Genomic DNA, 14,132 nt, shown 5'->3' on the forward strand with positions numbered 1-14,132 from the left:
CTTCAAATAAAGGCATTTTCAAATTATCGGGGATACAACTTGAAGGTGTTTCAAAATATGGTCCTATTAGTTGTGAGTTGAGAGCTGTAGAGTGAGTAAAACCGATGTACTGCCGAAATAAGTGAAATATGCATAGATTAGTGTATTCCATTTTTCTTTCTCGTATGTGAATGAAAACTTTTCTCTACCAGCTGTTATATGCGTTATATTAAGCATTCGTCATTACAAAAGGTCTAAAGAAATGTTGCTAGGTGATGGGTATATAGGCGGCACATTTTCTCCTTTTCGTATGCGTGTGTGTATAGCGCCTTCTCTGCACTGCATGGCTCTCACACTTATTGTTTGAAGCTTTCTCTATTGTGAAACACATAGAGGGAAACCTGTTATCAAATTATTTTGATTAACATATTTTATCATTTCAAAGTATCATAAGGAAGAGATTTTGTTATTGCACTTATCTATTTATTTTTTATTAATTTTTCGGGTTTATTTTTATTTATTTATTTATTTGTTATTTATTTTGTTTTTCCGAAGTATCTGAAGGCAATGTAGATTTGGTATAGTGTTCTGGTTTGCACATTTCACTCTTTTTGAATAACGTATATAGAAGGGGGATCTTGCAGCGCAGTGTTGGCGGGTGGAGGTGGGTGAACGCTGAACACTGGCATTGCGTGTGTCACTTACTCGGGGCGCGGGGCCGTAACGGGATTAACGCGACGCACGGGCCAGGCGGGCACAGGGAGCAGGAGGGAGATTGGCAGCACCACAGTCAGCCTCCATGTGTTGCGTGTTCACCCTCCCTATACAACGCTGCTGCTTCGACTTTTCCCATGAAACTCTCATGTATGTTGGTATGCATGTTAAGGCGCCGAGGGGCCGAGGGGCGAGAGGGTGAGGGGACGAGGGGACGGGGGCTGGCAGCGACCCCTCGATGCTCACTCGTTATAGACCAGCTCGTGTCCCTCTCCCGCATTTTCTGCCGATAACAATACGGACACTCGCATCAGGACATGCTATATTGCTTACACCGGCAGGCAGCATGCAAGCTTACCTGTAGCTTAAGTAACAATCATGTAGGATAACACTGTCTGCCAGGAAAGAGCGTAGAGGATCAGGAATCAAAGCGACGAGGACTTGAGGCCGAGCGCTGTGAGTACAAAGGGATTAGTCTCGCGGATTTGTCTCGGCCCCTTATGGAAATGTAATGGCGGGACGAGGCATAATTAAATCATCATCGGCAGGACCATTCCCAGTCGCGCGGGGGACGCGTCGCCAAGCTTGTAGGCAAGACGGCCCATGAGCCACGCCAGGAAGTGTATAGTGAGACCCCTCAGCAAAGAAGTTGTGTGTGGCGTAATTCCACAATATGTACACCGAGGGTTTTTTATATAGCATCTAGGGTTTCTTTTCCATACGTATATTTTTTCGGTCAAATTGCCTAAGAAAATTAATTAATGGAAAAATAAACTAATTAAATTAAAAAAAAAAAAAAAACAAGAAGAAAATGAATAACGCTCCGCATGATATGGAACTCTTAATGTTGACAAAGAGAGAAGTATGGAAGGGTTCAGGGATTAAGTAAGCTAGCGTTTCCTAACTTCAACACTATTTTTTAATTCAAATCTGGACACTCCAACACCCTTTAACTCTAGCAAACAACTACCATAATGATCACACTCAGATCAACAGAACAGAAAATGATGTTAAAAATCAATCAAATAGAAAAATATATATAATGTTCGATGATATTGTGTCCCTTCGATGATGTTGCATTCCTTGCGAGAAACACTTGGCATTGTACTACACCACACGCAACACTCTGTAGTACTCCACTCCTAGAATTCACCTCATCCATCACCTGACGGCAGTGTTCGCAGTCTGGGTTACGAACACAATGATCTAAGGCATTTAACGGTTATTTATTTACTTTTTACTAATCCAACTATATTCAGCTTTCATTATATTGTAGTAAGTATATGTTATTGTTATTGTTGATGTTATTGTTGTTGCTGCTGTTGTTGTTCTTGTTGTTCTCATGACCCCCTTTTTTTCTACAGAGATAGTAGTACTGTATTTGCGCTATCATATTTACCCCTAACTCCACGGACCGCCACGCCTGCTCATGCCTCGGGAAACCTTCAACAGTCAGGACCAGTCAGACACCATGATCTCAACCCCAATCCTAATCTGCTGACGTCACTCTGCCTGGGAACAATTCGATTCTGGAGTAACGCGACACGCCGTAACAGCCTCGTGGCGGGACGGAGGCAGCGACCAGTGGGGAAGTGTCTCGAGCAGGGACATAAGAGGGGAGGGCACGCCGGGAAGGGGAAGACAGAAGGAAAACGACTTGCTTGTTCAGGGAAGCATTAACGCTGTGCCGCCGGCTGTCCCTTTGCCTTCATCTTGTTAGGGAGCTGTGGAGTTTTATAGGTGATTCATTGCTCTCTCTCTCTCTCTCTCTCTCTCTCTCTCTCTCTCTCTCTCTCTCTCTCTCTCTCTCTCTCTCTCTCTCTCTCTCTCTCTGATATTATGTTATATTGTATTATCATCGTTGTCATCATCTTTATCTTTGTTATATTAATTCTTTTTTTTCTCTTCTTGTTCTTCCTTTTTTTTTTCTTCTTCTTTTTTTATTGTTTGTTGTTATTATTATTATTATTATTATTATTATTATTATTATTATTATTATTATTATTATTATTATTATTATTATTACCCTCATTATCATTATTATTATTATTATTATCACTGTTATCATTGCTACCGGATTTATTTTATTCTTCCTTCCATTTCCATCAATCTTTATCTCAATAAGACTGGGTGGCTGGGTATAAAACGTATTTATATTAAGCATTAAAGTTTGAAATAGTCTACCACTAAATACCTTTTCTATAAAAGTATTATTCATAGAAAACTATTTTTTAGGAGGAACTATACCATTTCGTGGCCTACGAACCTTTCACAGCTTTCTATATTTCTTTGTCATCTGCCCGCCCGTCCATAGATGAAAGAAACATGTACAGATAGATTTTTTGAGTGATTGAAGTCATTGACGTTGTTACTGACAAATCGTGATACAAAAGTGTTTGTGTGTGTGTGTGTGTGTGTGTAATTCACTGTTTGATCTGCTGCAGTCTCTGACGAGACAGCCAGACGTTACCATACGGAACGAGCTCAGAGCTCATTGTTTCCGATCTTCGGACACACCAGGACAACAAGGTCACAACTCCTCGATTTACATCCCGTACCTACTCACTGCTAGGTGAACAGGGGCTACACACCCAAATATCTCCACCCGGCCGGGGAATCTCTGGCTTGTGAAGCCAGCGCTCTAACCACTGAGCTACCGGGCCGTGTGTGTGTGTGTGTGTGTGTGTGTGTGTAATTCACCTCGGTCGTCTGCTGGTCACCCAGCCAGTCTTCCCCATTACGGATTACGGAGCGAGCTCAGAGCTCGTAGACCGATCTTCACACAACACACACCGGGAAAGCGAGGCCACAACCCCTCGAGTTACATCCCGTACCTATTTACTGCTAGGTGAACAGGGGCCACACATTAAGAGGCTTGCCCATTTGCCTCGCCGCTTACCGGGACTCGAACCTGGTCCTCTCGATTGTGAGTCGAGCGTGCTAACCACTACACTACGCGGTGTGTGTGTGTGTGTGTGTGTGTGTGTGTGTGTGTGTGTGTGTGTGTGTGTGTGTGTGTAATTCACCTCTGTCGTCTACTGGTCACCCAGCCAGTCTTTCCCCATTATGGAGCGAACCCAGAGCTTATAAACCGATCTTCGGGTAGGATTGAAACCACAACACACTCGACACACCGGGAAAGGGAGGCCACAACCCCTTGATTTACATCCTCTCAAGTGTGTGTGTGTGTGTGTGTGTGTGTGTGTGTTTAGCTAGTTGTATTTACCTACTATAGGTTCAAGTGGGGCTCATAGTGTCGATCCTTTCTCCCAAATCTCCATTTATTGAATTTTTTCTATAAAACTATGCACATTAAGTGATATAACAACTTCATCACTATACATTCCATTTCTCCAAAGTTCTATATGAAAAACTGTATTTCCCAATATCCTTCACACACTGCCTCATCCTGATCTTCTTTGTATGTCATCTTGTCCTTCCAGCTTCATCTGCCACTATTACCAGTTCTTGCTTGTCAATCTTTTCAATGCCATTAACTATTTTATACATTGTTATTAGGTCCCGTCTTTCTCTTCTATCTTGTAAGGTTGGCAGTCCCATTGCCTTCAGCCGTTCTTTATATGTTAATTCTTTTAATTCTGGCACCATCTTTGTAGCTATCCTCTTAATCGATCTGTTCTAATTTTCCTATATCCTTTTCCAAGCTCGGCTACCGCACCACTGCTGCATATTCCAACTGTGGACGTATCATAATTATACTCGTACTAATTTTTTCATCACATCTTTGCCGAAATGTGCGCTCGCTCGCGTGTGTGTGTGTATATATATATATATATATATATATATATATATATATATATATATATATATATATATATATATATATATATATATATATATGTGTGTGTGTGTGTGTGTGTGTGTGTGTGTGTGTGTGTGTGTGTGAAGGGTTTATTAAAAGAAAACATAATTTCATAAAGAAAATTTGAATTGAAATTCCATGTAAAATTTGCATCATAAATAACATTTGTTCAAGCTGTATTATAAAGAGAAACATTACACTACCTATATATTTGTTTGTTATATAATATGCATTTTATTTTCCTCTACATTTACTTCTACCTGGCTTCCCTTGCAATCATCTCTTGGTTTGCCATTTCTTGTTTATTGTACCTTCAACAAAGCACTGGCCGGCGTCACGTCTCCTGTTCGAAAGTTCGAATCACACTTTTTTCTTGTAGTTATACTGACGACGTCTTCAATTTGAGAAAGACCTGGCGGGCCGGCGGCCTCACAGGTGTCCACCCCTCCCGGCAACCTGCTGTCCTTTGCCTTACCTGTGTCTTCTTGAGGGAGACCGGCCAGCTATTGCGCCTGATATCAACACAGGACTACTCCAAGGCTCATAAACATCTAAAGGTCTTCGCGGTCCTAACAACAACAGCAGCAACAACTACTCAATTTAGTTAGTTCAACGATACCTTTGTTTTCAGTGAGTGTGTGTTAACTCTGGACATGGACAAAGGTGAGCTTTAACGAGGCAATATCTTGACTTTATCTTTTCTGCGACATGCATGGGTAGGGTTACCATACGTCTCGGATTAGCCGGGACAGTTCTGCCTTCTGATTTTGAATTTAAGATTGTCCTGTTTTGCATGTTAAAAAAATTGGGGTAAACCTAGCTGTGAGCCCTCCCATCCATTCTCTCTCTCTCTCTCTCTCTCTCTCTCTCTCTCTCTCTCTCTCTCTCTCTCTCTCAAAGAAGAGGGGACAGATACTCACGGGGCATACTAATCCACCACCTGTATTCTTTATATATGCTGCCATACATGAGAGCAGGAGTGACGGGCCCAGCCATACTAGCCATAACTGCTGGCAAAGGCAAAGCAGGAATGGTTGCATCACTATTCTCTTATTCACTGCTGTCTATTTTTCTATGAGCACACGTATGTACTCTTCAGTAAGACAGCATGAAAGGTGTGACCCTGACCACAGATGCAGTCTTGATAATTAGATCTTGATGATTATCCTGGCTCGAATGACATATCTTATACATATAGTCAAGAGTGCTTTTTGGGGAGGGATATATGGACGAAAGATCACTTTATTCCTGGTGTGCATCTTGGTGTAACTGATTTGCATTTTCCTGTTGAGTGTCGTGGCAGGTCCTGGATCCTATAAAAAAAAATGTTATGGGCAAGCTGTGGAATCATATTACTATTCATAAGCACTATCTTGCCAGAATGCACAAGTAGGTAACAGCAAATGGTATGGCTTTTAACACAACTTGACCTTGATCTCAGCTGGTGACACTGCCTGAACACACACAAGATGATGAACTACTTAATGTCGTTATTATAAAAGTAAGAGAAAGTCATCACCTTTACGAGTACTATTTTATTAAGAATTGACATTGTATACAAAATAAAGAACACAACCAAAACAGACACCATGAATAAACTTGAATCACAGGAGTGGATCACAGCTTAGATGATGTGAACTATGGTACACATTAGCTACAATAATTCTCCTTGTGCTGCCAGTGACACCCCTCCCTTGCCTCCCTCCCATAAGAAAAAGAAAGAAAAGTCATAGAACCAGCAAAAGCAAACAATAATACTGTAACAGAAAGCCATGCATTAAGATGACTAACATTAACAAAGAGGTTTGCATAAGAAAGGAAAACACAAGTTCCTCAGGTAGCTGCCAGCATGATGTGGCTGGATAACTCACACCTAAGCCACAAGTCTGACCCAGTAGCACACAACAGTTTTTCCACAACAAGCCACACAACCTCTTGTTGCCAGTATACACAGTGAGCAGCCACCCACTGCTCTGCCTACACACACAGTAGCAGCAGGTCCTCCCAGTAATATAACTAAGATCACATTCATAACCATTTTTTCATGAGAACTATTTAAAAAAATCACAATTCTGTGTTCGTCCTCATGGGTGTTTTGCCCTTTTCATGATGAAGAACAGTGATTATACAGTCATTAGTGTCCTAAAAACATTATTGAAAGCCCAGATAAGTTTCACTAGAGTCTGTTAAAAGTAAAGATGAGACAGAGATGTTGAAGAATATGGAGCTCAATCTTGTGTAGGCTGAGACACAGCTAACGAACTCTTGGTGTTGGTAGATGTGAATGGTTGCAGAGTTCACCAATAGATTTTAATGTATAGCAGGATGGAACTTGTCCTTATGTTATACTACACTACTTATCATATTGTATATTTTTCATGTCTGCATTTTTATCAAATCAAATTTCGTGTTTCAGAAGTCACATTATCAAAACTGTGTCATGTAGTTGTGCAATGCTCCTTTGGGCACCTTATGAATACACTGGGAAAGGTATCTGAAGGTTTGATAAGTTCCCTATGAGAGCCCCATGCCAGGGAGTGAACCCCTGACCTGGAGGGCAAAGTACAGTGCCTTAGACTCTGGGACTATAATGTGAATCTGGTTGTACTGTTATCCTTGGATCTTTGGATTGGGTAACACTTAATTTGGATACCTTATGCAGTAGTGTATGAAAGTTGAACCACCTCAAGGTATCTGAGGAGAATATTACCACAAAATGAAAGATTGAGTGCATAGGAAAGGTTAAGGTTTAGAATCATGATTTTGGAGCAGTGGGAACTGATGCAGAGTGAATGTTATGCAGTTATGGAACAGAGATCAGTCAAAGTTCCATCATTATCTTAGCCTTGTATGTTCTCTCAAGGGACATTATGGTACAGCTTACTGCACAGTATGGGTGATAGGAGGCCCACTCACATCCCAGTTAAGACACATATATATAGCTGTGGACCACACCAGAAGGCCCATTAGACCCCGTCCCCCAAAGCAGGACAATTCTAAATATAAACAACACACACACACACACACACACACACACACACACACACACACACACACACACACACACACACACACACACACACACACACACACACACACAACTTAGCTATTGTATTTATATATAACAGATCTTTCCTTAGATAACAATGAAAGTAATTAAGTTTCCATTTGTTCCTATCCGAGCATATCAAACATACATTTTCATTATCTTTCTCTTGCAATTCCCTCTCTAGTGTCACTCCCTTCCATTCTCTCCACGTCCATCTAATAATATCACTCATTCCACAACTCATATAGTTCCTCACATAGTCTTCCTTGTCTTCCTATGGCACAACTATGGCATGTTTGCACAGTGATCTGTTCGATGACTCTGCCAGTGATTCCTTTAGTGTTTCAGCACCAGATTCTGCATCATCATTGTTTGCATTTGTGTTAATATTTTAGTGTCATGAATCTGCACTTTTAGTTTCACATTGTACAAAATACATACAGTAATATGAACTAGTTCTGTATATGATTATGTAGGTGAGCCACTTAACCTTAGGAATTTACCTCAGTGGAGCTTCACCAGTGTGTGCCGTGCTGTGGGTTGTGTTATAGTGCTGCTGTACAAAGAAAATCATGTGGGAATGCTTGATGTAAAATTTTTGCATTAGCTACACAGTGTATGTCCATGAATCACTACAAGAGGCAGAATCCCTATCCAGCTCTGTATGTGGTGAGATGTTAGAACAGAAGCACTAATATAGGTGTATATGAATAGTAATGTAAGATCCTTAGCATGTTATAAGAATGAATAAGTCTTGCAAATGTTAAGAAATGTGTGTGATTGTGTTGGAAAGGATATATTGTAGTACTGGTCTTATGATTCAGGAAGGAACAGCTTAGTTTTAATACAGTGTACACTTTGTTACATCACAAAATGTACTTATCTTGCTATCTATTTCATCAAGTAATAGAGACAAATGCTTCAGTGAGGTATGGAACAAAATAAACAGAACAGGAAAGGAAAAATGGCAGTGTAAAGAAGCCGTGTCCATTGCATGGAGGATGTGTCAGAGAGGAACATCTTCTGGTGGAGGAAACATTTTGCTCCAAACATGTGTCATCCAATCTCATCAGGGAAAACAACATTAAATGAAGTGATGATAATGACTAATTATGATGATGATGATAGAAAAGGAGTTGGGAGACAACTTAAAACAAGTTCTGCCATATTGTGGTATAAAAGGATGAATGGAATAAAGTCATGAGTCAAGTTATTATTTCTGAGTCATTAGGAGCTTCAAATTATTAGATCAGTGATTCCCAGCCTGTGGTAGGTACATGTACCACTAGAGGTACGCAAAGGCCTGCCAGGTGGTACATGAACACTTTTGGAATCATATGTGATTTTTAGTTAGATTGAATTGTAATTAATTTCTTAGAAAAGATATTATTGCCTTACACAAAATAATCTGACTGATCAGCTGGTGAGAAGAAACACATGCATCCCTCTCATTAAATTGAGTGTTGCTCCTTGTTGGTTCATTTGTGTGTTCTGTTCTACTTGTGAATAAATTGATATATGCTGGAATTGAGTCTTTTTTTCTAAAACTTAGTGATACATGAGGAGTGTATGGAACCTCTAAGTGGTACTTGCTCAAGAAAAGATTGGTAAACACTGGATTAAATTCATTCATGGATGAGGATACTTAGTGAAAGTAGGCTGGTAGGTTTCAATGAAGGCCAATCATGTGTAGTGTGATGGCTTGTTGTAGTTTTCCTTATTTTCTTGTGCACTCATGTTCTTATGAAACTTGTGCATCATAATTCTGGAAGGTCAAGTGACTGTATTTGATGTAAAAAAAACTAAGTAATGGAAACTTTCATGACACAGTTTGAAATTTTGGATATAGAAAAAGCCATGTAGGTTGAGAGGAGTGAATGTTCTATAGAGGATAAGAATAAAGGATGATGTTTTTATGTGTGTATGTGTGTGTGCATGAGGAAAGCAAAGGGAAGGTGAGAGATGAGTATGCACTTTTTATCTCCTCTGAGCAGAGATATAAAGAGACACATGGATGGAGAGAAGAGTCTGGTGCCAGAACTGTCTAGGCTGCCCAGCATCTCTCAGACCTCAGTGATCATTTAAGGTTTGAGTAGTAACATATCAGAAAACCAAACTACTATGACAATTTTTGACATGGGTTAAATCTTCAGTAAAGTCTTCTCTCATAGCCAAAACTTATGTTGCCTATATAGAGAGATTTGAAAGTGGGTCTATGATGCTGGAGAAGATGTGGGTTAGGTGAAGTATTCAGAATGGTTTAGGTAGCAGCTGAGAAGCTGTACACGTGGTGAATTGGACATCTTGACATAGCATAGTATAGCCAAGCTGCCTTGAAAGGGAAGGTGGTGACAGTTGTATGAAAGTGTCTGTTGTTTTAATTCAATAGTTTGGAGAAGACTAGATAAATCTATAGATGATGAGAAATGTTATGTTTCAGGTGCTCAGGAGCTGCCTTGTGTGGGTCAACTGGTCTTGTGCTGCCTCCTTATATTCATGTGTTCTTACCAGTAATCATTAAGCCAAATGATAAAGAGGTTCAGAGTCCTAATAATACTGCATCAGACATAAGTGAATTGTAAAAAAAGAGATATTACAGATGAATTATTTGTCATTGTATGTGGTTAGATGTGAGATGAAGTACCAATATAAACTGAATTGATATAGAAGACACCACAAAATAAAACTAAGAACAGGGAGGCCTTAGAATGTGGAAGGCTGTAAAAACAAGATTTTCATTCTTGAATGTATTGGAAGCTGTGAAAGAAAAAAAATATATGATGTGTTATACTAGATCAAGAAAATGTACACAACCTGACTGACTGACTGACTGACTGCATGACATTTTGTATTTTTGTATGTGCAAGGAAGGATTATAAAGTTAATACCATAGATGGAGTGAGATCCGTGTGTGTGTGTGTGTGTGTGTGTGTGTGTGTGTGTGTGTGTGTGTGTGTGTGTGTTGCAATGAAGAAATTGTTTTGAAATACCATGTGAAAGTGTACATATCAGTACTAATGGAATGTCTGTTTCCAGATGTTGGAGAGAAAGGAAAAAAAAAGAAAAGTGACCAGCATGAGTGGAAAAAGTGACCAGCACTAATGGAAATGTGAGTGTTAAGTGAATATCAAATCTATTTATTTTTTAGTATATCATATTGATATGATTCAAGTTGTCAAAGTATGACTAAAAGTAATATCAAGCATCTTTCCTTTAACAAATGGAATTATTCAATCTAATTTCTGTTTCAATATTGAGGAAAAGTAAAGTGATGGAAGTTGTGCGTGATTAGACTCCATGAACACAAAATAGTAAAATTATGTGAGTTTTGATATCAGTTTAGTTATGTGTTTAGATATCAGTGTAGTTATGTGTGTGTGTGTGTGTGTGTGTGTGTGTGTGTGTGTGTGTGTGTGTGTGTGTGTGTGTGTGTGGAGAATGATGAGAAAAGCTCATTCATGAGCTAGATAAAAAATAAAAAGAAAAAAATAACTAAGCAATAATAAAAATAGATAAACAGACAAATAAGATATGTAATGGCAGCATTGACAAGTAGTGAGATTCAGATACGGATGAAAGCAAGAGTGGTGTGAGTCAAGGAGAAAATATGAAAAGTAGTGAGTGTTTATAGGAGATCTGACATTACATGAAAGATAATTGTGGGATGTCCAGCATTGAAGCAGTGTGTCTTGAAATGGCTTGTTCACCATGAGGGATGAGTTATGATGAGTGAAAATAAGGAATGTAGATGTTGTGCACATGAAACCATGGAACAGTCTTGATGAGGAAGCAAGAGTGAAGAAAAGGGAATGGGAGAGTTATAGGTGGGCAGTGTAGGATGAAGTACATGAACAGCAGCAACAGAATGGTTGTGTTGTGGCCTCATGTCATATGAATGTCACCAGAAATTAATGATGGTCAATTGATGAATAAATGTAGCACATAAATAAATAGAGGATAAGATATAGATGAATATATGATCACAATTGCCTCAGTATGTCCCACAATGTCCTGTGTGAAGCATTTGGCTGCCGCCCTGCAGAGCCATGTCAGAGTCACCCCCTTGCAGGATTGCTAAGGGAGGAACATCAGATGAATAAATAAATAAATGAATATATGTATGTATATATGGTACATATATAAAGTAGTAGATAGATATAGATGGTAGATAGATCATTGGGCAATATAATGAAATCAATGCTGAAAACACTCCATATTTCATTCAGGAACAGTTACTGGTCTGTTCCAGCAACACTTGTGGCTGTCCCTGCTGCTGCTGAGTCCTGATCCTTCCTTCCTTCCTTCCTTCCTTCATGCTGCTTCCTGTCAAAGCTTCATTGGAGTTGTTCTTCCCCCAAATACACTTCACTTTGTCATACTCCACCTGCAAAATAGATCCAGTGAAACAGTTTGCTTTTGCTGCATGCAGGGAATACCTATGTTGAGTGTGGTCTACTCCAGTGCTTGGCCCTGACTTGACTGTGGTGGAAAAGTTCCTATTCACTTCCCTTTGTGTGCCTCCTCCATTCTTATTGTTTCATTCAATCTGTCTTTCTATTGCTATTTATTGTACATTGATCTCATGTTTAGTGTGCCTCACAACTCTTTTCTTCTTGGGCTGCTTATCATTTTACCCCTGTCCACTACTACTACTACTACTACTACTACTACTACTACTACTACTACTACTACTACTACTACTACTACTACTACTACTACTTCTACTACTACTACTACTACTACTACTACTACTACTACTACTACTACTACTACTACTACTACTACTACTACTACTACTACTACTACTTTTCCTACTATACTACTACTACTACTACTACTACTACTACTACTACTACTACTACTACTACTACTACTACTACTACTACTACTACTACTACTTTAGGGCAATGAGGTGTAGTCCTACATGCATAGCACAGGTGCTGAGTGTTAGATTAATATTCTCATAATTTAGCCAGTCTTTTTAATTCACCTACGAACATTTGATCAAACGTTCATTTTTTTCATGGAGTGTGTGTGTGTGTGTGTGTGTGTGTGTGTGTGTGTGTGTGTGTGTGTGTGTGTGTGTGTGTGTGTCCATGCCAGTGTGTGTGTGTGTGTGTGTCCATGCCATGCTCATGCTAAGGACTGTGATTTATTTTAAGAGAATGATATAATTATGATTTGAGTTGGTGCCTCATGCTCCTTGTTTCCTTTTTCTGTCGTGTGCATTTATACTTTTGTTGTTTTCTGCTGACAGACAGACGTGTATATATATATATATATATATATATATATATATATATATATATATATATATATATATATATATATATATATATATATATATATATATATATATATATATATATATATATATATATATATATATATATATATATATATATATATATATATATATATATATATATATATATATATATATATATATATATATATATATATATATATATATATATATATATATATATATATATATATATAATCGTAGATAAATAGTGAACTGATTCTTCATTACTGAGTAAAGTGATGATAACACAATTGTGCGTCTAGTTATACAAGGTTACACCTTTCTTCCAGGCACCAAGTGCGCGTCCCAAGGCAGTGATGGTGCCGTACGGTGGGGAGATCGGAGAGTCACGGGGCGCTCCCTTTGATCGTCTTGCTCGACCGCGCGCGCGCACGCTCACACACACACACACACACACACACACACACACACACACACACACACACACACACACACACACACACACACACACACACACACACGAGGTCTACGTATATCTACGTATATTCCTGAGCGCCATCACACACGTGGCGGCCCTGACGAGGCACCGCACACACTCATTCACGCTAATCCGCCGATTCAGGTGAAAAGGAATAGTCTTATAGCCATTTACTACGCCAAATTATGAATAATCTATAAGTATAAAAGTATTCATATCAGTGAAAGTAATATCATAAACCTATACGATTCATAACAATGCCTCAAGTGATCGAATGCAGCAAGACGATTTCTCAGTTTAGAATGTTCAGCAGTCATCTTGTAAAAGACTCCCTAACTGAGGCATTGCAAAATAGAGGTGTTAGTGATACTGCTGCCAGGTCAGAAACATTTGGGAACATTCTCTCATGCAGATCTTTCTTTTTATTTACCTCCATCAAAAAGTTAATGCACTACCCAGGCAACTGTTGGGCCATTACAGAAGCGAGCGACGGTAATCTTTGGGAGTGGGTCTGAGTTCGGGAGTTGGGACCAGAACGGCGTGTGTGGGCCATGGGCTGGAACTTTGAGAGTCTGCACACTGCACACGGATTTAAAGGGGGTGTTTTTCACAACATTCCTTGGTCGTTAACGCGGTTTATCGATACGCTCACACGCCGGGTGAATTCCGGTGGAGTAAAGTGCCAGCTTTCTGATTAAGATGCGGATATTAGGTGGAATATAATAGGGGAGAAAATGGCTGAAGCTCTCTTAAGAATAAAAGAACATAAGAAAATGAGGGACGCTGCAAGATTCCGTCAGATCTGCACGTGGCAGTTCCT

At 39.4% G+C, this 14,132-nt stretch overlaps 1 protein-coding gene across 1 annotated transcript in view; it reads right to left on the reverse strand.

The window, feature by feature from the left end:
• Nucleotides 1-6,036: 6,036 nt before the first annotated feature.
• Nucleotides 6,037-14,132, reverse strand: part of LOC123520590 — a 32,471-nt gene continuing 24,375 nt past the window's right edge. The window contains exon 6 of the mRNA XM_045283004.1: nucleotides 6,037-11,949. Coding sequence (XP_045138939.1) covers nucleotides 11,931-11,949 — 19 coding nt within the window. The 3' untranslated portion in view covers nucleotides 6,037-11,930. The remainder of the gene's footprint in view (nucleotides 11,950-14,132) is intronic.

This window comes from Portunus trituberculatus, chromosome 47 (genome assembly GCF_017591435.1).
Source record: "Portunus trituberculatus isolate SZX2019 chromosome 47, ASM1759143v1, whole genome shotgun sequence".
Classification (NCBI taxonomy): Eukaryota; Metazoa; Arthropoda; class Malacostraca; order Decapoda; family Portunidae; genus Portunus; species Portunus trituberculatus.